The 26,172-nt window shown below is 31.9% G+C and overlaps 2 protein-coding genes across 3 annotated transcripts in view; both read right to left on the bottom strand.

The window, feature by feature from the left end:
* Window positions 1-4,187, bottom strand: LOC136984371 (uncharacterized). The gene is made up of 8 exons (XM_067281334.1): window positions 3,607-4,187; window positions 1,743-1,959; window positions 1,580-1,670; window positions 1,374-1,490; window positions 1,080-1,165; window positions 398-506; window positions 230-321; window positions 1-150 (listed from the first exon to the last, which is right to left on the bottom strand). The coding sequence occupies exons 1-8, from the start codon at window positions 4,077-4,079 to the stop codon at window positions 1-3; spliced, it is 1,335 nt and encodes a 444-aa protein (XP_067137435.1). The 5' UTR covers window positions 4,080-4,187.
* Window positions 4,188-7,817: 3,630 nt separating this feature from the next.
* Window positions 7,818-26,172, bottom strand: part of MED31 (mediator complex subunit 31) — a 55,322-nt gene continuing 36,967 nt past the window's right edge. For both annotated transcript variants that reach the window (XM_067281409.1, XM_067281408.1), the window contains 3 exons: window positions 16,307-16,387; window positions 8,315-8,411; window positions 7,818-8,187 (listed from right to left, as the gene is read on the bottom strand). In XM_067281409.1, the coding sequence (XP_067137510.1) occupies window positions 7,989-8,187; window positions 8,315-8,411; window positions 16,307-16,387 (377 nt within the window). In that variant the 3' untranslated portion in view covers window positions 7,818-7,988. The remainder of the gene's footprint in view (window positions 8,188-8,314; window positions 8,412-16,306; window positions 16,388-26,172) is intronic.

Here is a 26,172-nt window from a genome sequence, read left to right as displayed (position 1 = left end):
TTAATATTGTTTCGCACAGAGAATTATTGGATCTTGCGTATAATCTGTCTTTATTTTCAATTTTGCTAATCTCTCACAATGGCGACGTTCTAAATACAAATTGTTTTTGATTATGTTTAAAGAAAGATTTTCACATTTCTCTTTATTTCTCTAAAATTTAAAGTTAATGTATATAAATATATGACGAAAAATTGAATAATATAAACTGGTATAAAAATGACTAAATTACTCGGCATAGAAGAGAGAGAAAAAATTCGCCCGCTCCAATTTCGTATTTAATAGTTTGCAATACTTCCAATATAGACGTAGACGATTCGTTTTCTAAAGCAGAAATATAACAATTTTTTTCCAACAAATAATTTGTTTATAATAAAAATGATCTAGAAATAAATTTTACTCGATAAATGCTTAATAATTTTTTCAAATGACGCATTGTAAAATCTTAGATCTTGTATTGCCGAATTCACTTTATTCTCTTCTTTCGCTCGACGTTCGATATAACGTCTCTGTTATTAAAGATTAAAAACGATCATTTTGGTTAAAGTAGATGTCAATTTTGCAATGTTTTGCATTCCATATATTGTCTAGTGTAAAGAATACCGACAATTAAGAATAATCTATGGATCTTATTTTTATGAAAGAATTTTTGAACTATTATCTTCGTTTAATTTTTAAACGAAATCTATACTAATTAGCACAAGAAAAAATTTATCATGTAAATTATTTTGTATCACCCCTATAACGAGAGTTTTCTGTTACTTAAACATTAACTTTATTATGAAAACAATTGTAAAATTTTAATAACAGCGAGGTTGAGGCCGAAGTTTTAAATGCGAAAACGTGTACGTCGGACGTTCGGCGCCGCTTTCCTGTAAGCCTAGAAGTTTGACATTGGAGTTTGTAAAGTCAGTGGAATCATGCTCGACATTCCAAACGCCATTGTCAAACTTCTAGGCTTACAGGAAAGCGGCGCCGAACGTCCGACGTACACGTTTTCGCGTTTAAAACTTCGGCCTCAATCTCGCTAATAATTTCCAACATATAGTAAAACTTAAAATAGTATTTTTAATAGTAATCACCTGGACGTTTTCTTTTTCTGTTACCAAAAGTAAATATTCGGACCGCAGAGCACATAATATGCCTCTTCCATCACTCTTCAGTTTTTCTGTAATATAAAAAATTATTATATTAATATTTTACAATTAATTACAATTTAATCGTTGTCACTACAATTGTGTTATTGAACGAACATTTATTAATTAAGAATACATTCGTCTTGTTTGTATTTTCAAGAGCTTTAACTAGAAAATAATAATAATCTATACAAAAATAACCAAGAATATATCAAATTATTAAAGGCGAGAAATTCTTACCAATACCTTTTCTTAATTCGGTCAGTTTCTTCTCGGAAACGTTTCTTGTATGCTCCATAAAATTATTTAACAGTAATATCTGTCTGTCCTTTCGATGTATTTTCATTCGTAAAAGCTCTAAAACAAAATTTAAATTATTTTTTAAAATACTGAATGATAATATTTCAAAAATCATCAAACAAAAATATATAAATTTATTATTTTACTCGTTTTTAACTTTGCACAATGTAATTTCATTTCCTCGTCTCTCTGTTCGAGCAAAAGTATTATTATTTCGTCTTTCATTTGCGCTTCGTTCTATTTTTAAAATGCGATAGTCGTACAAAAAACACACACAAAAAAATTAACTGTTTTTAATTAATCTCGTACTTCGATTTTGTGATCAATGAGATAAATTTCTAACTTATCTGCCATTGTAGGTTTTAATAAATACTTCCGTGTACTGTAAACTAATGCATTGGGACAAAGATTTCTACAGTTCTTCTGTATTTTCAATTTTGTTCTATTAACAAGAGTACCAACTTTTGTGGGGGAAGCAATCTTAATTTTTGTTCTCATCAAATTCGCCGCCCGGCAGCTATTATTTCTATAAAAATGCAATAAATAAAATTTAACGATGATTGATTGATTTCAGATTTTTGAACTTGGACCTGTGTGTTTGCAGTAATGGGAAACCGGCAATAAAAGAAAATCAGTAGAAAATGCCCCAATACGATTTCCCCTTTTTCTAACTTCGAGAACCTGGGCAGAGCTGATGAAACCATTGAACACTGGTCGTGGTTCGCGCCTCGCGGAGTTTTCCGGGTTTTCTTCGCGTTCGTAACACCTAAATATGAGCCACTCTCCCATAAAATTTCCACAAATAGCTTTAAACCTGAGTTTAAAAAAATACAAGATAAAACTTTCAAAAGCCGTGAAATTATCAATTTCAATTTTCATAATTTTATATAAAAAGCTGTGAGCATACCTATGGCACGGTTTATTGTGCATTGATTCTTACAATATGAATACTTTCGTGATTTTTTTTAGACGGATCATATCAAAAGCATCCGATCGATCAATGATGATCATGATCGTGTGCCATTCCGTTCCGTTTTAATCTTTTCTCCTCGTGTGTATTAACGACCAACTAGAACGGAGGAGGACATTTATTTTGTGCATAAAAGTAATCGCGTACTTTGGCAGACGGGATCGCGTCGGTGTGAACGCACTTGGATTGCAATGGCGGATCCAGCGGAATTCAGAGCAAGAGAATGAGTGTTTAAACGGGATGTTTATATGCTGTGAATTATATAATTTTTTGTAGCATCGTACTAGAGAAATTAGTTGAAAAATGAAGATGGAACTAATGTCTAAGCGTTTTTTCAAGTAATAAAACCGATAGTAGCGAGGTTGAGGCCAAAGTTTTAAACGCGAGAACGTGTACGTCGGACGTTCGGCGCCGCTTTCCTGTAAGCCTAGAAGTTTGACAATGGCGTTTGTGAAGTCAGTGGAATCGTGCTCGACATTCCAAACGCCATTATGAAACTTCTAGGCTTACAGGAAAGCGGCGCCGAACGTCCGACGTACACGTTTTCGCGTTTAAAACTTCTGCGTCAACCTCGCTAGTAATAACTATTGTCCAAGTAGTCCCGCTCTACTGTAATAAATGTAAACATTATAGTAGAGCGGAACTGCAAAGCTTTACCAACTTTGCAGTTAGAGGTATCCTTTTGACGGGAGCTTTATACGATTTTTGGCGGGTCAAAATATCGAAAACGAAATTAAAAAAAACATCCTATATATTACATATAAAAACGAGAAATGAGTTTACATGAACTTTCGTTTAGATAATCGAATGGTACGTTCTTTTGCTGAATTATCAACAACATTTTACAGTATATAAGACATCCCTATTTCGGTATTTAGTGGGGAAGTATTCAGTGTACGAATGTTTAAACTATTCCATGCCTTTGGCAGTCGGACCCAAAGATATTTTACTGTATTCTGATTTTGAAAAAGTAATAATTAGTAATAAAAGTTAGTTTAATTAAAGAATAACGTTTTTATACAAGGGTTAAGCTAAGTAGAGGATAACCCTTGAACACGCAAACTTCACATATAAGACGCAGAGTAATTTTTGAACCTTTCTTTTAGGGCCAAATCCGTGAAATAAGGGATTATCTGCTGACGACTTTATTATTTACGAGCACTAACCTGTGTGTTTGGTAATTAAGGAAAAAATAGGCATTACCGAAAAAATGGTTGCAGTTCTTTGTTGTTAACAATACTATCTGTTATTTTAGAAGTTAAATCTGCATTATGCGATAATTTGCGAACTTCGCTTTCGTTCCCTTTCGACGTTCTTTCTAATTTGTCTAACTTATCGGGATCAAACTTTTTGTAGATATCTGATAATTTGTCTTCTAGTTTTCCGTTACTTCTTCTAATCTCGCTCAAATCATCTATTTTTCGAACGAAATGAATCGGACTGAAGTAATCTATTTTATTTTTCATTTCTTCCATTTTTCTTTCCTTGCGAGTATCTGTTCTCTGTTCATCTATAGTCTTTTCCAATTCGTTTGATATCGGACGACATAACGTGTTCTTACTTTCGATTACATTATTTTCTATCGCACATTTTCTCTCGACAGATCCTTCGGCGTCATTAGCTATCTTCTCAATTAACTCTTTCGATTGATTTATATTCGAAATGTTTGTACCCATTCCAATATTAACAAAAATGCCAAATTAATTTCCAGAATATCTATTGCATTTACTAATACTTATCCCTCGGTATATTTTCTATTTCTTCTGATCTGATCGGTAGTTTCAAATAACTAGAAAAAAGTAATGAATTAATTACTGTAAAACGCTTAATTAATAACAAATTTAAATAACTCAAAATTCTGTTTTCGGCGTTTAATCCAGTTTGAAACAATTGTAATGATTTTATTCTTGTCATTAAACTAAGACATTTAGAAACATTAGAAAATCCTGGCAAATTAAAAATTTGCTGCAATTTCCAAAATTAAAATAAGATAGCAATTTTAAATTTAAACATAAATCTGCGATATTTCTTATAAACTAATTAATTTTAATTTGCAAAACGAATGATTTTTGGTTACTTAGTGGCAGACTTACTATTCCTTTGTTTCATCTAATAATTAAATAAGCATTATTTAATTAAGAGTATTATTAGGGAAACATTACAACAAAAAACATTTGAGAAAATTTGTAATTCTCATTATACATTTTCTATTAAAGATTTATTACAGTTTAATGACACTTAAAATTCTAATAATTTAAATTACATTTTGTCAAATTTATGTAAATACATAATCATAACACAGTGGAACCTGTAACTCATTTTCTTCCCTCAATAGTCTTGCATAAAGTCAAATCAAACTGGTTAAATCCAAGTCCGAATTTTTTTTTCCTTGGCCAATTTGAGTTAAGCAGATTCCACTGTATTGACAAACTAATTACTTAAAAATTTAAAAAATCATCCAGCAACGAGTTGTATAATTTTCCCAACTGTTATGAGATTTTATTTTAAAAACGCACCTGGGACATTGGTATTGAAGCTGGGCAGTCAAAAACCCCAGAAACTTTTCTGAAAAATATCCCAGATATGTTGTGAAATTGATGTAATTAAAAGGTCCTCTTAGCCCCCACACCAGAAAAAAAGCGACTTACGTTCATTGATATGGCCACAGATATCAGCACTTCTGAAGCGTTGAATGTAAATTGAATGTAACTGCCACTATGGAACAGTGTGTGATCCTACATTTGAAATTTTTCATGCAGTCCACATTATGAACACAATCTAACAGTATGTGGACTGTGACCATTGTCATGAAAAAGAGAAATAAATATCAAATTTCTCGTATAAGTGAATAAGAGACAGACATTGATGCTTCAACTTAATGCTGTGACACACTAAGCACTATCTCAACCATGAGACTTATCTCTGAGTAAGCACAAACCTGTTGACATTTAGTAATGTTTTGGCATATGAGGAAACAAATTGCCTGAGTTATATGATCAACATTTCTTATCTGGTAATCTTAAATTTCTGCCAATGGTGCAAAAACATCTTGAGTACCTTATCATGATATTCTTTAATAGTGTGATTGTAAAGTGGTTCAAACAATTGAAGTAATGAAATTAAATGTAGTGTCCTATCACCATTTACAAGAAAATTTCCTCCATTTTATTTTTGTGTTGTAAACAAGACCTGTACTTCTGTGATAAATCTATGCATGATCAATGGTTACAGTGATTTTTTCTCTCTCAAAAGTCAAGTCATTAGCTCAAAAGCAGTCATTTGACTCCCCAATGACTGCTCTCTCACTGCCTGGAGAAATGTTTTTCTGTTGTCCAGTAACATGACTCCCACAAAAATTGACTAGTGTGTCACAGCCTGTAGTGTTATCTTGCACACACACATTCCTCTGGTATGCATGTTTTGAAGATTTCAGCTGACAAGTAAGTCATTGAAGAATGATATATTGTTCACAAGCCCATCTTAGAAGGTAAAACTGTCACACTTATTATTTGGGCGTTTCACAATTATAAATGCAGATTGTTCATGTCAGGCTCAATTTACCATGTGCCAGGCAGTTGACTGTAATGAAATTATCATATTTAATATCCTTTTTAGAGTAGACAGTTCATAGATAACCCTTCCCAATATACACAAATTTAACTTACCATATTCATGTTTACCCATTTTGCATTCTAAAGCTATTGGTAATGTGAATATATAGTGTGTATATCAAATATATAACACATTTTATTTATCAGTAATCTATAAATTTGAATTTTTTTCTGAAGTTTAGTATTTGTTTTCTATTAAATTAACTACTGAAAAAATTATTACATTTGGAGTCATTAGTTTTCCTATTTTATGTTAAGACAAACATTTTATTAAAGATAATTTCCTTAAAAATAAGTATGCATGTTTAGACTGAAATAGATTTAGGTATCCTTTGAATTTCAGATCATTACAATCGCGGGGTGTCCCGATGGGAAGTCCATTGTCAGGGGACTTGTGTGAGTTAGTGGTGAGACAACTCGAATCCAAAACACTCCCGGGATTCACCAATGATATCCTACTATACAGACGTTATATAGATGATGTCATCATCGTATGGAAGACAACACCGAACTTGGCGCAATTCGTAGAAAAGATGAATGACAACACGTATGGTCTGTCAATCGAAGTTGAGCAACATAGCGATGCCAATGTGCATTTTTTGGATTTGGATATCAGGATTGACTCGCACAACATCCATACCTCGGTGTATCACAAACAATGTGCAAGCCCCACATACATCCCGAGTGACTCGTGCGACCCCATCCAATACAAAATAGCAACATTTAGATCATTGGTCAGACAGGCATACACGCACTCTTCCACTCAACAAGCACTTGAGAAAGAGTTGAAATATATTGAGAAGATTGCGGATATACACGCCTACCGCAACATTATTCCAAGAATGTCGAAACGCCAAAAAGCACAAATGAGCCAAAACGCACCTACAGTGGCACAAGGTAACAACCAAAGTACGGAGGTGGAGAGAATACCCATCACATATAACCCGACCTTGAAATCCATATACGAGTCTATCGCCAGGAGACGTAAGGTCACCGTTGCTTACAGGAGAGGCCCAACTATTTACAGTTTGTTATGTAATGGAAAGGACCCATCTGACCCGAATAGAATGGCAGGCGTATACTGAATTTCGATAAAAGACGAGAGATTTAATAGGGATCTGATCTACATAGGATCAACGAAACGCTCTATGGAAGTCAGGGTTAAAGAGCACAAGGCGGATATAAGATACAACAGAGCTACCACGTCACTCGCAGTGTACGGTTCTGAACCGGGCATTAATGTGGACTTTGCGGGGGCCACGCTAATAACCAAAACAACTCAGATGGAACACCTTAAATGGCTGGAAGCGATAGAGATACATAAAGCGCAAACTAAAACAACATGCATTAATTCACGTGACGAGATAGCTCTTTCGCTTGCTTGGCAAACTTTATTACAAGAGGATGCATGAAGATTTATTTGGGTCCGATCACACATGAAGTCATGTGACCCAAAGATAAAAAAGGAATACAAAGATTAAAAACGAACACGATACAGTACGACACGGAGCACGATGGTCATCGCGCTTTCGAACTATCATCATTCGAATTCATTCTTAATTAAAAGATCGGAACGGAGTTTTTTAAAAATAATAGAATCCAGCAGTTTAACCTGAAGGAGGACACGGAAGGCGTCCAGAAAACGTTCGTTAACTTGAATTAATTAATTTCACACCGGTCACAGGCACAAGTGAGTTCTAGTTATACATTACTATTTTGTATTATTAATAAACAATTGTATTGAAATATTTTTTCAGTGTAATTTTTAGATTGATAATGTATTAAATTAAAAATGAATTGGTATACAATTTATCATTTTATAAAAACCAATTTTTATATACATTTTTAAAAATATTTTTCTTACTCCATTTCATTTTTAATTAAACTAACAGATCTACTATAGTCAAACACATACATTACAAATATCAAATTCCTTGTAGATTAATAGTAATTATAATAATTATTTGATTTGTGTTATTTTTGTGGCTGGCTTTGTGAAACTATTGGATTTGTTTCAGTCTGAGGTTGAAGAAGTCTCGTTCTTTTCCTGGTATAATGCTGCCAATGCAACAGTTGTTGATCATCGATAAATTTTGCACATTGTGCACTAGTTATTTCTCGTCGGAAATGTTCATATTGTAGTAATTCTAAGAAATAGAGACACATGGGATATCTACAAAACAAATTTTGCTTTTAAAAAAACAATAAATCTTGAATGAATTAGAAGTAATTTATATTTTTAAAAAGACAACTTATTAAAAAAGAAAAATATGAGTATATTTCAAGTTGATCATACTCACTTCAAAAACTTGGCATATTCAGGCTTCTTCCAGTATTGCAAATACTTCAAATAATTGACAAAAGCTTTATCTTTCAGATAACCCCGCTGAGCTAAAACTGCAAAAATAAAAATAGATAAACTTCAGAAAAATAGAAATATCTAATATAAAGTCATATTTTAAAACTAAAGATAGTATTTATCAATTAACAGTTTGATGGCTGAGTGGCTGAGAGAGTTAAGACATCTTACTGCTCAAAGAGACCCAGGATCAAATCTGCACAGGTTAAAAACTCTAAAAAAATTTTTCAGAAAATCTGTTCCAGATAAGTCAGGTCATTACCTCACACCATTGTAGGCCTGATAAGAAGGCCCTCTTAGTGTCTACAGGGCATAAACAGTAAAAAAATTTTGTGCTGAAAACCCAAGGCAATATATAACTTGCAGAAAATGGCAAAAACAAAAATAAAACCTTTGTATAACTCACTTTATTATGTACTCCATGCCTCCAGGGCAGCCATTGAAACAAGATAGTTACTGGTATGCAGTTTAGAAATTGCCAACTCAGACATTAAAATACACAGTGATTCAAAATGAATGGGACAAAAAGACAAGCAGTGTGCAATTTATGTAATAAATTTATTTAGCAAGTGCAAATATAGCATAAAAGCACAAGTACAAAAGTTTTATCTTGCAACAACAAAAATTCTTCTACATACAAAATCACCACTAGAGGCACTGTTATTCCAAATGGCGACCTCCCCATAAGAGAAACCTTATTGTGTGTTGGAATACGCAAAAACTTCATTGCCTATCGCTGTTATGAGACATTTTTGGACTAAATTTGGTAAAGAACCACCTCATTGTCATAACATCATAAGATGAGTGAAACAGTTTGAGGAGACAGGCTGCTTATGCAAGGGAAAAAGCACAGGACAAACACTGGTCAAAAACAAAATGGTGGAAAAGATTCACAAAATGTTTTCATGAAGTCCAACAAAATCTATGTATCGTGTCAGTGCAGAACTGAATGTGCCCCAATCAACAGTGTGGTGTGTGTTACACAAGTGTCTACAATTCAAGCCATTCAAATTTCAGATGATACAAGCTTTAAAAGATACTGACAAACTACTGCATAGAGCATTCTGTGTGGATTTGCAAGCAAAGCTAAAAGCTGATGGTTTCATCAACAGACTGATGTTTAGAGATGAAACAACCTTTCACTTATGTGGAAAAATTAACTGCCATAATTTACACTTCTGGGGCTTGGATAATCATCATTTGACACTGTCACACGAATGGGATTCTCCAAAGGTAAATGTTTTCTGCACCATAATCAACAGCTGTGTGCTTGGGCCTTTTTTCTTTGTGGAAAAAACAATTATGGGTTTCATCTACCGAGACATGCTCTCTGAGTGGTTGTTGCCTCAGTTAGACGAAGCAGTTCCCAACTTCATTCTGCAGCAAGATGGTGCTCCACCACATTGGCATAAAGATGTACGTGATTACCTCAACGAGAATCTACCCCATCACTCGATTGCCGTACTGAGACAAATAATGTGCCATTTCTTTTTTGGCTGCCCAGATCACCAGATCTAACGCAGTGTGATTTTTTTCCTCTGGGGGGTTTGTGAAGAACAAAGCATTTGTGCCCCACTTCCTCAGGACTTACAGCAATTGAAAGAGCAGATAAGTGACATGTTGGACTCAATAACACAGGATATTCAGTGTTATTGAGCTGTGAATTGGATTACTGCATAGACATTTGCCGTTTAAAAGGAGGGGCCCACATTGAACATCTCTAGAAACTTGGATAGTGTATTTTCCCAGTAAATTTTGTATTAACAAACAAATCCATTACAGCAGTCACAGGTGTACATTATTTTTGTCCCATTCATTTTGAAATCACCCTGTATTGTGTTATCTGTTTCATTTCTGTTAACAAACCATTGTAGATATTGAGCTTGGTTGTTATATATATATAATAATTTTTTAATTTTAAAATTACTATGACAGAATTGTATGTTTCAGCATAACCATTTTAGTGCAAGAAAAACTTGTCATTAATATATATAATAATCATTTGAAATGAATGTCATTTAATGGCAATGTTGTTATAAAAGTATTATGTAACAATAAGTCACACTGCTACATTTATAGGACATGCTATTTATTAATGATTATCCAATACATTTTGCAAACTATACTTTTTAATTAATAAAAATTGTTAATTAGAAAAAAATATATATACAAAAAGTACCACAATTTCATGCATATAACCCAGGATCATCTTTTTAGAATTGCTGAATTATTAAGAGTTAAAATAAGATGTTTTATTATATAAATTTATCCTTTAATTAATCTATAACCATAAAACTTTAGGACTTCTACAAGTAGGGGGGAAGTCAGTCATTAATAGATCATGTAATCTGTTGCAAAAATATAAATTTATTAAATTTTTCCCTTAATAATTTTCCCAAATTTTATATTAACTAGAAGAAAATGTAATAAAAAATTAACTACAGTATTTTGTTCCACAATCAAAATTATTAAAAGATTGAAAATGTACTATTTAAATTACAATAATTTATAGTTTTTGCACTTTGTTTTCATTTTTAGAACACCTACCCTCAAACTGAAAGTGTGACTGGTAATTGTGAGAAGTTCCAAAAATACTAAAATATTTCAAAAACGAATTTTATTGGTAAGTAGTAGTCAAATGACACACATGAATCACAAAATTCTCATAGGATAACATGTATGACACACTCTAATCACAAATTTATTCCCATTTGATATAATGTATGACACATTCTAATCACAAAAATTGTTAAGTAGATAATTTTTCAAACTTACCTTTTCAGATTATAAGAACTGCAATTGGTGGGATTTTGATATAATTTAATTTTTAAGATATGTTAGAATTTATTTTAACGCTAGGATCGGTCATGGAAGCATACGGTGTTATTATTACCTACGACGGCAACAGAAATTATTCTGTTTCTCCTTGTTTGTACAAGTCACTTGATAGCTGTATTGCTGTGGTAAATAATTTTTCTTTTAATATTCCTGATAATTTTCCTATTATTTTGCGTTATTTTAAAGTTAACGGAGAAATATGGAAAGGAGATGGAAAATTTGGTTTTGTAATTGTGGATGACGGAAGAATTAATGAAGTTAGTAATAATTTATATTATTCGTTCGAAGAATGTTCAGATGTTATGAGAGAAGTTTATGTTGAAAAGAATAAAAACAGTATATTAATATTTAGAGAGATAAATTGCAGATCGAAACATTATAAATTTACTAAAGTTCATAAAATCGATTGATATGTATTTTAAACATCCAAGTAACTGTATAATTGTGAGACTGTCGCAGTGTGGAAAGACTACGCTAGTAAGAAAAACTATTTGTTGTAAAATTTATGAAAAACAGTTAAAGAAAATTTTATGGTGTTATTATGTATATCTGTCGTTTTTTTCAAGACAAAAAAGATATTACATTTATGTATGGCCTACCTGAATCTGTGCAAGGATGGGATTTAGTAATAATTGATGATTTGATGCACGAACTTAGTTCAAAAACTGCGTTCCTGTTTACGACAGTGTCTCACCATTATAATGTAAGTTTGATCTTGATAATGCAAAATCTATTTCCGAAAAATAGAATTATGAGAGATATAACTAAATACACATTATTTGATTTTGTTTAAAAATAATCGTGATGAAAGTCAAGTAAGTTGTTTGGGGAGGCAAGCTTTTGCAGGAAAATGTAATCTTTTTATGGATGCGTATAAAAAAGCGACAGAAAAGGATTTTGGTTACTTGTTATTGGATTTTCACCCTAAAACAGACAAGAAACATACGGTGTGGGATTCGTGTTTTCCGGATAAACAAGGTATTTTTTGAATATACTTACCGATAAAATGAAGAACGTAAAGAAAAATTATCATATGCTGGCGCTTTTAGCCAAAACTACCCCTTCTCAACAAAGAGCAATATTGAAAGAAGCTACTCCTGATCAAGTTAAAGTTTATTGTGAAATATGCGATAATTTGCAGAGAGGAAATATACCCGCTAATGTTCATAAATTACGAAAATATAAAAAAATAATTAGAAAATTAAGTGAAAAACACATTCCTTTAAATACCAAGAAAAAAATTTTGGTTAATCAATCTGGTGGATTCCTTCCCCTTCTACTAGCACCACTTTTGTCTATGGCAGGAGGATTAATTGGTAAAGTAATCGGAAAAAGAATCTAATGGCAAAACAGATGGCTCTGGTTCCTCCCGAATTGTTAGCAGTGTATCAAATTAAAACTGAAATAAGAATTGGAAATAATATTGAAGAATTACTCGAGAGTACCAATTTATCCGACGATAGTAAAGTTAAATTATTAAGTCAGTTGATTTTGAGATATCAGAGAACCGTCCATAAGCTGAAAGAGCCAGTCAGAGTGTCTGTTGTACCCGATGGAAAACTGCCAGAACCACCCAAAGAAACACCTGCTGCTGACGATAACGGTGAGGATGCATTTATTAAACAAATAATTATATCTGTACTGCAGCTATATCAAAAATACATCCCTCATTTAATCGACAAACTGAGACAAAATAACTATGGATGGAATACAAAAGGTGAATTAACAGTTAGGGGCACTCCAGTTGTAGGAAGTCATATAATTGATCTGTTATTCCATTTAATGAGAAATCGAAAAACACCGCTTTCTCCGATTGGTTTTAACGTGTTTTGGGAAGCTGTAAGAAAATTAAATTTTCCTAGAGAGTGGATAGGAAATAAAAGTTTGGCAACTCTACCCGAAATCGGCGAAAAGCCGAGATATCAACCAATACAAGTTGAAAGTCCCGAAGAAATTTTTTTCTACAATTTCTCCAAGAGTATTTTACCAGTGGAAAAAGTCATCGAAAAAGAGGAAGAAGAGTCCCGAATGCAGAAACTATTGAAATCAATATACTATAACCCTAAATCTTCTGCATCGTTCAGAGGAGTGAGTAAACTAGTTAAAGCTTCTAATTTATCGATATCTACTGTCGAAAAATGGTTGTCTTCTCAGCCTGCTTATTCATTGCATAAACCTGTAAGAGTTAAATATTCACGAAGAAAAACTAAAGCTTTTTATCCAAACGACTTATGGCAAGCCGATTTAATTGTGTTAAAGCAATTTTCTAGATATAATAATGGTATAAAATATTTATTAACAGTAATCGATGTATTTAGTAAATATTGTTATGTTGTACCAATAAAGGATAAAAACCTAAGTCTATTTTGGAAGCATTTAAAATTATTTTTAAATAAAATATTCCTAAAAATGTTCAAAATGATGAAGGAACCGAATTTTATAATAGATTAGTTAAAAATTTGTTTAAAAAATATAAAATTAATCCTTATTCGACTCATTCAGATACTAAAGCTTCAGTGGTTGAGAGATTAAATAAAACTTTACGAAATAAAATATATAGATTATTTACTTATCATAATTCTTATCAATATATTGATAAATTAAATGATATTGTAAAAGGATATAATAATAGTTATCATAGAAGTATCGGGATGGCTCCATCTGAAGTCGGTCTCTTGCATTACGGTTCAATTTTTGATAGGATGTATGGTATAAAAAGGAAAAGTAAATTTAAATTTAATATTGGTGATTTAGTTCGAATTTCGAAAATACATAAAACATTTAGTCATGGATATCTGCCTGGATGGACAAAGGAAATATTTGTTATTCACGATCGATTTCTATCACATCCTCCGACTTACGTATTAAAAGATATGAATAACGAGATTCTAGAAGGAAGGTTTTATACTGAAGAATTACAAAAGGTAACAAAATGATGCAGTCAGATTTTTACGTAACGCTGATAAGTAATGCAAGTATGGACCTGTTTCTCGAGAATACGCAGGCACATTTTACGGTGAAAATGAGTCTGCCTATTAATTTACACGGAAATTGGGCCGTTGAACTTGCCGAAGTTATTATTCCAAGAAACTGGTTTAATATATCTAATCATAATAATCAGTATATTGTGACAATCGAAGAAAGCGTGAAAGGAGAAGATGAGCCCTTGCCAGATAAATCATATATGATTCCATTAACTTCTATTAAAAGTGATAAAAGTGAATTGTTTGATATAATAAATTCAAACATAATTAGTCTAACAAATTCTAATTTGACAGAATTTATTTTTGATAAAAATAATCAAACTGTGGATATAAATATAAAAGACTAACACGAGTTATTTATTACTGTAAAGGATTCATCGAAATTACTTTATATGCTAAACTTACCTAACGAAGATACTGTATTAAAAGATAATTCGACTCATAATTTTCGACCATCAACTCAGGACTACTCTAATGAATATTTTAATTTATTGGAGAAAAATAGAAAAAAAAGAAGTAATTAAGAAAGTTTATAAAGATGAAAAAATCTTTATTCCTATCAGATTATACTTGTCTCCAGAAAAATTTCTTAGCATTTTTAAGTATATAAAACTGGCGTTGCTACCCAATAATAAAATTATTTTAAAAGTTCCGTCGAATATTTCTATAGAATTTGGAGATGAGTTGAAAGACTTTCTGGGATTTACAACTACAAAATTTCCACCTGGTGAATATATATGTCATTATCCCATCGAAATGTCTGCAGGAATTTCGAAAATTTTTATTTATTCGAATATCATTTCTTCTCATCACGTTGGAGATATAACAGCACCATTATTAAGAGTTATACCCGTTATAGGCAGGAAAGAAGATCAGATAGTTAAAGTTTATTCGAAACCTTTGTATTTTCCTATTAGGAAAAATTTTATCGAAACTATAGAAATTGAACTAAGATCTGCGAGTGGAAAAGAGATTGTCTTTTTTGGTGGAAAAACAATATTAATTTTATCTTTTAAACAGTTATAAATACCAGTTAGTTTTATTTCTAGTGTTAGTTTGTCTTTAAAAAGTGCAAAATGAAGCTCGACCCACAAACTTGTATAAATTATTACTGTAATCAAGCAGGAGGTACGTTATGGATTCCAGATTTATATTTGAGGGAACGTATGGCGGGATGAGGTTATTTTGCAGGACCTCAAATACAACGCGGATATGGATTTTTTGGGAATCTGTTTCACAAATCTGTACCGATTTTAACCCCTTCGTACCCGCAATCGAACTCAGTTCGATCGGTTTACATAGCGTTACACAGAAAACGGTGTTTTAGACCTTCGGAGAAAAAAAATCGGCAAAAAAAAAAATTTTTTTTGAATTTTCGGATGTTTTTTCAGTCCCCAAATTTTTTGAAAAATTTTTTTCCGCGCGAAAAAATTTTATTGCGATTTTAATTAACCCTTAATGATGCGCGATTAACGCTTAATTTTTTTATGGAACTTTATTCATCCTTCTAAAGTTCTAGCGTGCCGATTTTACTTATCTTATCTAAGGTGTTTTGAAACTTAACAGATATGTATCTTTAGGAAATTTGGCAAAACTTAAAACTGTCATTAATGTAATTACTTAATCACTTGCCAATAAACCCAGAAATTTATATAAATACTGTTTACAAGTAATCAAATCAAATTTTATTATCAATATAGTAGTAGAAAGATTAAAATTTGAAAGTTAAACATAAACAACAAATCTGTGTTATCTATTACAGATTTATTGAGAAGATTATATATTCTGGTAAAAATTACTAGTCTATGTTACTAGTTTTTCATAATGATATGTGTTAATTCAAAAGTTAATACATTTCATTTATGCATTTAAAATTACTTTGGCTTTAAATTTTATTATGAAATAACAAAAGGTAAAAAAGTTGTCACCAACTGTTTCTTTTAAAACTTAATTTTCCATATTTACTTCTAATGTTACTCTGATTTCTTAAAAAAAACAACCAAGTTGATTTTTACTTTAAAATTTAAATGATAATCGGTATCAATACTGATAAACAATGCATCCAATTGATAATGAAATTTTTAAAAAGTAACTAATTAATTAATACTTACAATTTAAATAATTAGGATTGGCCAAACACTGAATAAATTCAAGTTCTATTTGAAAACGCAACTTTTGCTGCTCTTCAGATTCTATCAAACAAAAAAATTACCAATCAGAATTATTAATAATAATACGATCTTTTAAATACTTTTACTAGTTATTTAATTATATTGATCATTATATACTTATAATGTATAACAATAAGACAGTATTAGCTAATGGGTTAGAACTTTGCCAACTTCTCATATATTATGTAATTTGTACTAAAAATAGATGATTTCTTTTCAAGTTGGCTGATAGTATTTACAATTTTAATAAAACATAAAAATATAGAAGATACAAAATGTCTTTGGATGAAGATTCTGTGTTGCTGACGATTGTAAAGACTGATATCCAAAGACATTTTGTAATTCTATATTTTTATATTTTATTAAAAGTAGATGGTTAAAAACTATCATCTTATATTAAATTTAATAATTATATTTGTTTTGAATTAATTAATTTAAACTATTCTGGAAGAAAGTTACCTGTATGGTTATATCTCACAAATCAATTAATCTAAAGATAATGACTAGATAAAGGTGTGGATAGGATAATTGACAATGTGCCTACATGATAAGCAAAAAAGTTGTGGGTTTCAATTCCTCTATCGACTGATAAATAATTTAGACTGTTCTGGAAATAATTACAGTAGAGCATCGATTATCCAACCCCCGATTAACCGACACATCGGTTAACCGACCGCGTTCTAGTCAGCAAATTCAAATGTCCGCTAGTGATGTGGCACTACAGTATTTGGTTACATCTTGGCTACTTTATTATTATTTTTGTTAAATTTTTGCATGTTTTAGCTGGCAGCACTGGCTCGACCATGAAAGGGAGGCTAGTATTTACTAATACACTATACTAATAATGTATTTTTTCATACTTTTTGGTTATCCGACCAACCCCAGTCCCCAATTAAGTCGGATAATCGATGCTCTACTGTAATTCAAAATTAACATAATTATTAAATTTAATACAAAATGAAGACTTAACTATCTACTTTTAGTTTAAATCATATAGTATTTATGAAATTAATTAGCCAAGTTCCAGTCCTGTAGTTAATTCAGCTTTATCATTTGAACATTAGAATATTTTGGGGATTGTCGTCCATATACATGTATATATATATATATATATATATACACACACACAGTCAAACCTCAATTTTCGAATGCCTCACTTTTCAAATAATTTGGTTCATGAACAGAATTTCAAATTCATAATTGTCCCGATTGCCTTATGATAACTAAATTGCTGAACAAGCTACTCAGCAAGAACCAACCATAGATTAGAGAGAGAGATAGTCAACTCCTTATGTTTCCTATCTTAAAGAAAGTTGATGGTCCGACTGATCAACACCATGACTACCAATTCAGTACTTAATGATGCTGAGATCACCTTGTGTCAAGTTTTATAAGTAGTACTCTTTTAGTAAGAATATTTACTACTGATACACATGTATGGTGATTAAAATTCTAAAAAAGTAGTCTGACGTTGACAGTGATAAAATGCATTGTATGTTGTATACAGGGTGACAATAATTAACCCGTACAAAGTTTGTAGCAATGCTGCACCTGAACTTTTTTACTGTCACCAATTTACATACTATTGTTTAATTCTCCATGATTTCCTGCCTGTGTAGATGTACTTTCGATGTAATAAGGGTTAGTTCTTTATTTTTTTTAATGGTGTCAAACAAATGTTGTGCAATTTTGGAGCTATTGCGGCAAGGAAAGCATCAATGTGAAATTGTTCGTCTGCTCGGTGTTCCAAAAATGACAGTCTCAGATGCAGTTCGGCGATTCAAGGAGCTTGGCCACAATGGTAACCGTCCCGGACGTGGAAGAAAGCGCACTGTCAACACGTCTAGGAACCGCAAGATTATCACAAAGCAAGTTGACTGACATGCGAAGGTCTCCATGAGAAAAATTGCTCGTGAGATCAGAATCAATCGCGAATCAGTGCGGTTAATGGCGAAAAAGGAACTCGTACTCAAGCCCTACAAGTTCCAAAAGGTTCAGCTCCTCACCGATGAAAACAAGTGCGTGAGACTCCAAAGATCCCGTTAACTCAAGCATTGGGCCGCAGGTCGACAATGGGAGTGCATTCTCTTCACAGACGAGAAGCTTTTCTCCGTACAACCATCAAAACGACAGGAACTGATCCGCGGGGGCTCCTGGACGCTCAGCCATCATCGAACATCACAAAATCCAATGTCAGTCATGGTTTGGGGTGGAATTTGTGCGAGCAGCAAGACACTCCTTGTTTTCGTCGATCAAGGGGCCAAAATTAATCAAGATGTGTACCACCGTGACATTCTCGAGGACTGTGGTACTTCTGTGGGCTCAGCAGCATTTTGGCAGTGCGAAATGGATGTTTCAGCAGGACTCGGCGCCGACACACAGGGCGAAGAAGACTCAGGAGTGTGCAAGGCTCATTTTCCCGATTTCATCTCGTCTGCGGAATGGCCACCATACTCGCCGAATCTGAACCCAATGGACTACAGTGTGTGGTCCATTTTGGAGGCCAGGGCCTGTTCTAAGCGCCATGAAAGTTTGGAGTCGCTGAAGCAATCCTTGCACTGGGAGTGAGACAAACTGTCTCCAGAAGAGCACGGCCCATCGCTGAGAATTTCAAAACACGTTTGGGGCTCTGCATCAAATCAAAAGGAGGCCACTTTGAAACTGGCTGAATATCTGATTAATACATAAAGTATTGTCACTGTTATATGCTGTTGTTTTGCTAATTTTCATTTCTTTAATAAATTTACGATACAAAAAACTTTTACGGGTTAATTATTGTCACCCTGTATTTTCAATCCATATAAAAAGTATTTTATTTATTTAGTTCTTATACTGATATAAATAAGAATCGGAGATGATATAAACTGATGAGTCATAGTTGAAGTTTTTGAACACCAACTCTCCTAAACATAAAATTTTTCTTACTGAGCAACTGCTGGTAATACAGACAGCTATCAATACTTTTTATGCCAGAAACATTACAGTATGTAAATTTTTATTAATTAGTATTTTTCAGAATGGATATCAAATGTAGTAAATAGTTCTTTTTGAAAAATACTAAAAAAAATTCTATCACAGAAAAATGTATGAATCTTTAAAATGATTCACTTACACTGAAACCTGAATTTTAAACTTTCAAAATATTTTAATCAATTATTTTATTTTATAATTTGTATAATTGTTTCCATTTGCTATTTTAATTATAAATGGTAATTTCTTTTTAAAAATTTAAGTTAATATAACAGAATCAAATAAAATCAAGAATTCCATGTATATAACAATTTATATAGGGTACACAGCAAAGCCCTAAGTCATCACAATAGCTTTTGAACAAAGATAGCTAAAGCTAGGGAAGTGGGTTATTGATAAAGGTGGTAAAATTTTTTTATTTTCACTGGTGCCAACCAGAATATCTTGGAACCAGTGCATTCTTACCTCTGAAATTATTCAGTTATTTTATTGCTGCTTTTTTTTTACTCTAAATTATAAAATATTATTTTAAATAAATGTTTCTCCTTACTTAGACACAATGTTATTGTGTCTAAGTAAGGAGAAACATTGCACAGTCAATCTAGGACTTTTGTTTTACATACCTACAACTTAAATACATACAATTATTTTAGTAGATAAAAACTTCATTCAGTAATGCAGTTTATCTTTAAAAATACTCTCATGATATTCAAAACCTACTGATATGGTACCTGTATATACCAGCACTATCACAGCTAGTTGTATATCAAAAAAAGTTATTAAGAGAGTATATAAATATTAAATTTCTATATTATTTTTTCCAATATTTCATTAAAAAATGCAGCTAAATTATAAATACTAACACAAGAAGTTGTGTCCTAATGCCATCCTAGAGAAAATGGTCAATTGGACAGAACTGACCTTTAACCTTATCTTTCATTGGAAACTCTAAGAAACAATGTCTGTCATATCCACCAAGATCACTTGACTTCTGTTCAATATAGTGACCCTACAGTACAATGAAACTTAAACAACTTCTAATGAGGCTCACATATTGCAATCAATGTATGTAAAAGAAGATGAAAAGGCTGCCATATGAACTTGTAAGAATAAGTTTTCAGTTTCAAGCACCAAATTTTTAGTCATCCTGGCAACTGGAATTTCATCAACTGACGTGGTAAAGTGACCGTACATTATCAGATAAGACTGAAAAGTCACATCCCTAGAGGAAAAATTTGCATTAGTATTCCTATTACTGTAGAGCATCATCAAATTCATAAGAAATGATATTTTACAGAAACAGAGAGTCAAGTAGAAAGCTGGGCAGCACATGCATACCTGCACTGGGTTAGCTATTCAAGACAAGCTTCAATACTGCCAGTCTCTCTTAATTGTCAAACAGCTCAACAAACAATCAGTTGAATGTAGGGTAGTAGGCAGTGGTGATAATCAGCAGCTTTGCACAGGTTCGGCCGAACCCGTTGTTAAAATTTTCAGTTTTCCGAACCTTGTTAAACACACACATTTCTCAGTGGTTTTGTTTCTTTTAAAAAATATATTAAAATATGCATATTATACTCTAACACTTCTAAACTAGAGCCTTATATCCCATTCGCACCGAGCATTTCAATCGAGATTGTGAGCAAGGTCGGGGACTGTGCCTTGGTGCAATCTCTTTCGACCATTTCAATCTCGTCCGAAACGAGGTTTAATCGTGATCGATTCAAGAAAGTTCTTGAAACTAAATCCAGTCATAAGAGAGATCCCACAATCTCACGTATGTGAGATAATACAAGATGGCAGTGGAACACGTGTCAGGCTATGGACAGCGAAATAAAAAGAATATTGTATTTCGAGAAATGATGACATCTGTCTATTATCAGCAGTGCCATTTGAGGTGAAAAATTTCTCTGCCTAAAAAAAGAAAACAAAAAAGGTCGACAGCACTAATATACTATTGTTACTTGATCTTCGCCCAGGGCCGCTTACGTTCCAAATACGCCATTGATTATTAGATATATCGCAAGAAAAGGTATTGTATTTATTTCTAGCCAAAACTTCCATTTTGTTTGTCGGTGATTGTTAGGGAAAAATTTTCTGCTAGCAAACCCTTTGTTAAATATTTCGAATATCATCACTGGTAGTAGAAAACTATATGGTATACTGCATTACAGCTTTCCTCTGCATTCATCAGTTAGCAGTATCATCTTGCAATACTATTCAATCATATAGCTTCCATGATTTTTCATTGATACAATATCTTCAAAGGACTATCTGATGATCAATGACCATTTTTATATTACCATTCCTGAGTTTTTATCCATAGGAACAGTATCACGTCATAATTATCTGTTGAATATGAGAAAGTGTTCTGCTCATATGCAAATGATAGCATTATGCATAGGGTTTTCAGCCTTCTATTTACATTGTCTGTTTCTGTGAAATATCATTTCCAATTAATTTAATAATGTTCTACAACTTTCTCATTTACTTTATTTCTGTATCTCTTGTAGTTTTTGAGACAGAAATTCTAACTTCCAAATTTTATTGCTAGGGAATTGCCATCTGATAGTGCATGATCACTTTATCATACCAATATTTCACATCTATAGCTCTAGATATCTTCATTCAAAAAAGTTATGTTGATGACTTAGGACTCTACCATACACCCTGTATAATATATACAACAGGCTCTCAATTTAATGAACTTGGATTTAACAAACAAAAAATTAAGCCCGAATATTATGTCAGAGAAACTAAGAATCAGTTGGGAAGCAATTATCGGAACACATGGCAGCAATAAGATTAAAAAATAACATTTCACCATGGTTTCATCATTGCTGGGAAAACAATTGCAATATCAATGTAAATAACAAAAATTGTGTACAAAGAAAAGAATATCATAAAAAGAAGGACACTATGCAATTGTTATGCAGAATAATGTTATTAACTTAAATACCAGCATGAGTACAGATGCATGCTAGGATAATGTAGTTACAGGTATAAATACATCTTCACACAAAATAATTGTTATCAAAGTCAATGTTTGTAATACAAGTAACACTTGTGATGCTTTATCCACTGAATAGGCCCTGTTATAACCAAGGTGAAATGCATTTGGAGGTAATATTAAATAAAGCTTGTTCCTTTTTAGAAAAAAGTTGTAGTCTATAGTTTTTAATTAAATCTCCTTGAAAATCAGTAAAGACTGAGAAGGCTATTTTCTTGTAGTAGTTTTTTAGAGAAGTTTTTAACTTTTAAAAGGTTATATTTTAAAAAAGGCAACTTATAAAAGTTAAGAATGTTTTTAATTTTCAAATAAAAAACATAAAAATTTGGGTCAATAAGTCAATGAATATAAATTACTTAATGACTGTTAAATGGACTCAACATTATACAGCTGAATCCACTTAACAGAGCATCAGATAAGGAAGTAGTTCATTTAAGAGCACACTCGTGTTCCTCATTTTTTCTCCTATGTTTTACATTAGCACATTGATTTTCAACCAGAATGTTGCAACACTTTATGATACATTAGGAATGCTGCATAGTAGTGCTGAACAGCACTAACACTTCTTATGTGTATTACTAAAAGTATAAAAAGTACAATAACTCTACATCGATAAAGTAGGAATGCTACAAGAAAAAAATTACAAAGTTGAGGTGCCACTATCAGAAAAAGATTGAAAAACACTGTAATAGCAGGAGTCCTGTTAACATAGTCAGATAGTAAAGTAATCCATTTAAATGAGTGGTGTGTTGGCAGAATTTTTAGAGCAATAATCCACATAAGGGAGCACTATTTTAAGGAAAATACTTTTATCTTGTAGTACATCAATACCAAAGGTGCCTGGCAATAGACCTACACTACAGGTACTCCTCACTTTACGACAGTTCCGTTCCGACGACTACGTTGTTAAGCAAGGAGCTTGCGCCGGGAATATAGAATCATTGCAAAATTATACAAATTATGCAACAAACTTCAAATTTATTCATAAAAAGACTATTATACTATGCTATTAGCCTATTTTAGTACTATAAGACTATTATAGTAAGTGCAAGCCTGTTATAGTACGCTTAGTGCACATGTCACCATTCGCCACTGACCGACACTCAAGCTGAGAAAGGGGATTCCCCGAATTGCAGATTGAAACTCCATTGGTTGTAAGTGTGAGTGGTCGTTAAGCAGATAGGTTGTAAAGTGAGGAGTACCTGTATAGCATACATTATATAGAGATTTGGTGAAACTTTTCATTGGTCGGTTTTCTAATACACGAACAGTAAAAAGATTTACAGAACCATAAAGAACAGGTTTTATTGGACATGCCTATGAGAAGTAGGTACATATTAAAAAGTTACCAAAAAAATATACTGTATATGAATAAACAACACAGATTACATTACAATACACCATCTTGAGTGAACAAAGCAAGTGATTACTGACCAGAGGTCACAAGACCTTACTGTAAAACAGTACTGTATTTGTTTTTATACTGTATGTCCCATTAGAGAGCTTTCAGAAATTTTGGAGCAAATATGTTCACATTTTTTAGCTAATTATCTACTGTATTTCTGGGAAGAAGTAAAAGTAATGTGACTAGTAAATTTATACTGAATTTATGATTATTCAATATAACAATAAAATTAATGATATACAGGGGTGCATTCAAGGGAGCTACAGGGACTTAAGCCCTCCTATTGACAAAAAAAAAAAACAGTTAAAATTTGTTTGAACTTCAAAATATTTTTTTAAAAAACATTTGACAACAAATTTAGTTTATTAATCCATCTTCAATTCAATTGTCATGCATGTGTTAACATAAAAAGGTCCTTATTAATTATTCAATATTTTTAATTTTTAAGCTAGCTAGTATTATTGGTTTCCATTCTTAAATCATTATTAGTGGGTCCAGAAGAACCAAAAGAGAAAATATTTGGGTTCTTCTGGATCCACTAATAATGATATAAAAATGGAAACCAATATGTAAATACAATAAAATTATGTTACAAAGAATTTTAACATTCCCAAGCATGTTACAAGTTATATAGAGCCCTTAAAACATGAAAAAGTGGAGAAAATTGAATACCATTTACAATCTCCTAGGTGATGATGTAACTTCAGATAAGGGAGCATAATGGAGTGATCAAGGATGCTCTTAAATGGACTCGACACTTGCTAATCTGTCTTTCAACTATCTGCATGCTCCCCAATGTGATCATCTAATCACTTCTGTTTCCACAAAAATGTTAATCATGTCACACATCATGTTTTCCTGTTTACTCAGATTTTATTTCCGTGTACAGTATTCCATGCCAATATGCTGTATTATTTGCATACCTGCATCCAAAAAGAATCAGTACTGAAGGACAACAGTGTCATTTTATTTTTCATATTAATGTAAATCAAGAATTTTGATCAATTCAGTTAAATCTGTTTATACATAGATTCTTTGTCATAATAAAAAGAACATAATAAAAGTTTAAACTTTATAAATTTGTTACCTACAAATTTTAATATTAAGAAAATATTGTAATAATCAAGTTTTTATTTCTTATAACAAGTTGAATAGTAAAAAAAAACAAAAGAATTCTGTACAGTTTCCATAATTGCATATCAATAAGTATGGCAAAGCACACACAACTTTACAATTAAGAAATGAAAACTATCTTTTTGGAACTGATACAATTGAATTAATTTAAAATACAAATATAATTTTATCTTTTGTGTATGTGTTTTCAAATTCATCATCTTTAAGTAAAGAACAAGTTCCACTTTAGTTTGCAGAATTCTTTTACTTCCTTCCATTATTCAAGAAATAAAGAACAAGTAAAAATGTATTTTAACTGCTATTTGATACAGATATCCCTTGATTAATGCAGTTTTGCTAAACACAGGGTTTGATTAACACTGAAATAAATTGTGACATCCCTTTATATATGTGGCAAGAGTTTTAATTAACCCCTTTGTACCCGCAATCGAACCTTAATGTGCCTTGAAATTTACCAAGCAAAATTCATGCAAGTTTCAATGAGTGCTTTCTGTCTGAGTGTCAGATCAAGTTGTGAGCATGATGATGCCATTCCTTTCATGACACAGCCACACATTCCCAAAATGAAAGCAGGCAAGTTACTTCCCTGCCAAGATTAAAAATAGAAGTATTACAAGTATCCATTGTATCAATAATAGTGTCTTTATAAGCTCTAATCATTCTACTGAATTTATAAATTACATTATTTGTAAATTTTACAGTCCATTGATCAAAACATGCTTGTTTGCTGAGGTCTAGGAAAGTCATTTTATTGATAAGATAAAAACTAACACTGTTCAAAGGATTCTTGATAACTTTTTCTCTAGAAACAACAACTAATGGAGGTACAACCATTCATTAAAGATTATTTTGCATTCATTTTTTATTTTTCTTAAAATAGTACTGTACTATGAATTTGTGAATTTATTGTGAATTTATTAATACAATAATCAATAACAAATGAATTGTAATTTTTACCATGGATTATATTATTTGATTAATATGATTTTGATATATGTGGTAAAATCAAGGAATTAATTAACTGCATTAATCAAGGGGTACATGATGTACTGGCTATCCTGTTGAAAAATTTAACTGTATTAATCAGAAAATGGAATGTTCTGCATATTCTATCTTCTTTATATATGCCAAGCCAAATTTAAATTTAACAAAATTTTCTATCTATCACCTAGTAGTAATAATAGTAAATCTATTACCTAAAGTATTTCATTGAAATTGGTTAATTTGAATATAAATCCGACTTTACAAAACAAATAATTTTTTAAAATTAAGATTAATAACTAATGA

This window comes from Centruroides vittatus, unplaced genomic scaffold, assembly GCF_030686945.1.
Source record: "Centruroides vittatus isolate TY-2023 unplaced genomic scaffold, ASM3068694v2 contig_918, whole genome shotgun sequence".
Classification (NCBI taxonomy): domain Eukaryota; kingdom Metazoa; phylum Arthropoda; class Arachnida; order Scorpiones; family Buthidae; genus Centruroides; species Centruroides vittatus.
This window is presented reverse-complemented; position numbering and strand designations above follow the sequence as displayed.